This window comes from Empidonax traillii, unplaced genomic scaffold (genome assembly GCF_003031625.1).
Source record: "Empidonax traillii isolate 1590-97213 ecotype Southwest subspecies unplaced genomic scaffold, ASM303162v1 scaffold166:size2381449, whole genome shotgun sequence".
NCBI classification, from domain to species: Eukaryota; Metazoa; Chordata; class Aves; order Passeriformes; family Tyrannidae; genus Empidonax; species Empidonax traillii.
Window position 1 is genome coordinate 8,268 of NW_020955359.1, and position 3,457 is coordinate 11,724.

The 3,457-nt window shown below is 43.1% G+C and overlaps 1 protein-coding gene across 1 annotated transcript in view; it reads right to left on the reverse strand.

The window, feature by feature from the left end:
* LOC114058261 (acyl-coenzyme A synthetase ACSM3, mitochondrial-like) overlaps positions 1-3,457 on the reverse strand; it is a 28,348-nt gene that overhangs the window by 3,072 nt on the left and 21,819 nt on the right. The window contains 6 exon segments of the mRNA XM_027885441.1: positions 49-201; positions 912-1,035; positions 1,700-1,779; positions 2,146-2,302; positions 2,699-2,842; positions 3,269-3,405. Of these exon segments, the coding sequence (XP_027741242.1) occupies positions 49-201; positions 912-1,035; positions 1,700-1,779; positions 2,146-2,302; positions 2,699-2,842; positions 3,269-3,405 (795 nt within the window).

Sequence of the window (3,457 nt, forward strand, 5' to 3'; positions counted from 1 at the left end):
TCATCATTCCTTTGGTTAGCTCCGAGGAATGAATCTCTGTTCCAGCACAGTGCAGGACAGAGAAGGGCCGCAGACAGCATTCCTTCCTCCCCTACCCCCAACTGCAACGCATCGACGTACCTGCACATCGTAAGGGGGAACGGCTTTTCCCAAAGAGCCAGGTTTGATTTTCATTCCTTTCATGTTGGCGCAGATCGTCACCTGCATAATAGACTTCTATTATTTTTTTAATTTTTTGCATCATCTTGTACATTTTATTATTGTTTGCATTAAACAGAACAGGACTTTGTTGTGACCAGGGCTGAATCAGGACCAAAGTACTGTGGTCCTTAAGAACATCAGTGAGGGGTTGAGAAGCATTTCAGGCCAGACCTGTGGAATGAGGTTGATTTTGCTCAGTCTGAGTGAGTGGGTTCTTCTGAAAACACTTGACTTTGCAAGACAGCAGATGTGGAATTATTACAGATCTTATTTCAATAATTTAGGACCATTTCAAGGGTAGGATGAGAGAATGCCTGACATCTGACTCTTAATAGCTTTGTTAGTGTTCGCTTCCAGAGAAGTCTGGGATGTGAGCTGGTTTAATATTTTTCATTAAAACCTGGGACAGGCCAAATTGATAGCCAGAACAAATTAATTTTTTTTAGTTTTGCCTTTGATGTAAAGATGATGATGGGATCTCCTACAACTTATTTGATCTGAGGTGTCTCTGGCATGGTGTTTGCAGGGGTCTGAACCATTGAAATAGGCAGTTAGCTGATTCTGAAAACATAGAATCAAAATTATGCAAAGCCTTTTTAAAAAAAGTAATATGAAGGATTCTCACCTTTTCCATTGATTTATCAAGGACATTGTGACTTTGGTGTAGTTACTTTTGAAAGGGCATACTGCAAGAATTAAGGGAAACGTACTGATTCAGTCTGGCCATAGCCTTCATGGATGTCCACCCCTGTCTGGGTTTTCCACTTCGCCATCATTTCAGGATTGAGTGGTTCCCCTGCAGATATGCAGTGTTTCAGACTCATCATCTTGTACCTTCAGAGGAATAGCAAATGAAATAGTTTTTTAACTCTAGAAGAGAGCAGTGTGTGGCCTTACCTGAACAGCCTCCCTTGGCTTTCCAAGCACACCTAAAACTGAGGGTAAGGCTGAACAGGAACACAGATCCTGAGCTTTCTGTTTAACCTGTGTTGGCTTCTGTGAGGATGAAAGATCCATGTGAGAAGAGTAAGTACCTTACTGAAGATGGGAAAACTCCTTACAAACCACTTCTCACAAGCTGAGTATTTTACACAGTAACAAACTGGTGGGAACAGCATGTGAAACTCCTCTTACTGCTCATTTCATTCTCAAGCATATGAGAATAACTCCACTCCACTCCAGTAATTCCCTCATCCAATGTTACCTGAAACTTGACTTAAATTTAAATTACAAATTGTAAGTTCAGAGGAAGGCGCAACTTAAAAAGATTTCACTTGTTCTCTTTGTGCTGTCTTTCCAAAGACCCAGCCCTGAAGCCTGAGTGGCCTATGGTGTGACTAGTTACTCTCATATTTCAGAACATAGCTCTGTTTCCTTAAAGCATGTTTTGCTAATTAGATTTCCATTAACCGAGAAAAAAAATTAAGGAATGTGAGGAACTAAACAGCCAGAGCTGTCACAGCATTATATCCCAACCTCCCTCCTAGCCCTGCAGTACCTGCTCAGATCGTGTTGGACCAGCATGCGGTAGGCAGTGGGAGCAGTGCAGAAGGTAGTGATGGGGTATCTTGAGAGAGTCTAGAAAAAGAGAAAGTTATTTTGTAGAAAGATAATGTAACAGTGTGTCCCACTGCTTAGAACACGCAGAACTTTGTCCAACAGAAGTCACATCTGTAAATGAAAGACCACTGAGAGTAGTAGTTCCAATTAAGATTGTTTTGTGCTTTCCAAGGCGTCCACATCCCAGGCTCAAGCCTAAGTGGTGAGAGGAAGGGAACTACACCAAAGCTTTTCCAGTATTATTCTTGGGAAAGTCAGAGTCCCCTCCCAACACAAGAGGCCAGTGTCGAGGAGAGTTGGCCAGCTTACTGATTTTGAGAAATGGCTGAGAGAACAAACAGGCATTTTGGCAACTTTGGATTGCCTGGGAAATGGATTACTTACCTCTGCAATAATTGCTGGCTTAAACTGTGGCATGTGGTGTACAAAGACACAAGATCCACAGATCCATGGTGCAAAAACACTGCCCCAAGCTGCTTTTGCCCACCCAGTATCAGAGGTATTCCACATTATATCTGAAGGAGTCAAGTTCATCCAATGCCTGGTGATAAAGCAGAGGTGAAAAAAATGCTACACAGAGTGTGAGAGACTTGGGCACAGGACACTCTAGAATTCAAGGACAGAGCAGGAGGCTTCCACTGGAAGATGTGACATCAGGAGGCAGGGCTCTGCAGAAAGTTTGTAGGGGTCAAAGAGGGACACTCCTTATTTCTCCTCTGCAGTCTGGGAGACAGAACACTGCACATCATGATCTCAACTGAGTTTTCAAGAGGGTTTTAATATGGAAGGTTTCACTGTGAAAGGGAAAAGATGAGGAAGGGGCAAGATCCCACAGTCACTGACTGCCTACATTCACTGGAGTTTTACAGTCACATTTTCAATGTAATGGGGATCATGTCACTTAATGAGGACACTGGGAGCAACTCCAAGGTAATACCTGCCACCAGTTACAAGTCCGATGCCATAACTGCTGTGGGACTGCACCACCATTTTTGGAAAGCCTGTAGTTCCACTGGTAAAATAGATCAGCATTGGGTCTTGACTTCTTGTCTTGACACATTTATGGTCAGCAGATGCCACCCTTCAGAAGAAATAGTGTATTATAGTCACTAAATGCATTTTTCCGCCAAGAAATCTGCATTTCTAAGGTTTAGGAGTTAAAACAGGAAAACAGCCCCAAACTGTAGGATCTCACTAAATAAACAGACACGTCAGATACCACAGGCAAGCATCAGAGAATACATTTTGCCTGTCACAAGTGCATTCTGAATCAGAAGGTTCCTGAGTGAGAGAGGAGACGCTGAAGGACCTAATTTAGCTCCCCAAACCTTTTTCGGACAAATCTGTACTTAATACAGTGCAATAACAATGCAGTGCATTGACAGAAGGATGCAAAAATGTAACTAATTTTTATTTTGGAAGTGAACCCCAAATCTCAGCAACGTCACCTGACTGGTACAGCCTCCTTCCCCCCACTGGGATGAAGGTCAAACAACTGGATACTCACGCAAGGAGCTCTTTGAGGTTCAGCCACCCAGCCCTGCTCCCTTTGCCTACAATTAGTTTACTTTTCAGAAACTGGCTGTCAGACACAACAGATTCCACTGCAGGTGCCAGTGTGTCACTGGTAATGATGCACTTGGCCTTTGAAGCTTGGAGTCGGTATAAGATGTCTTTGGCTGTTAGTTGGGATGTT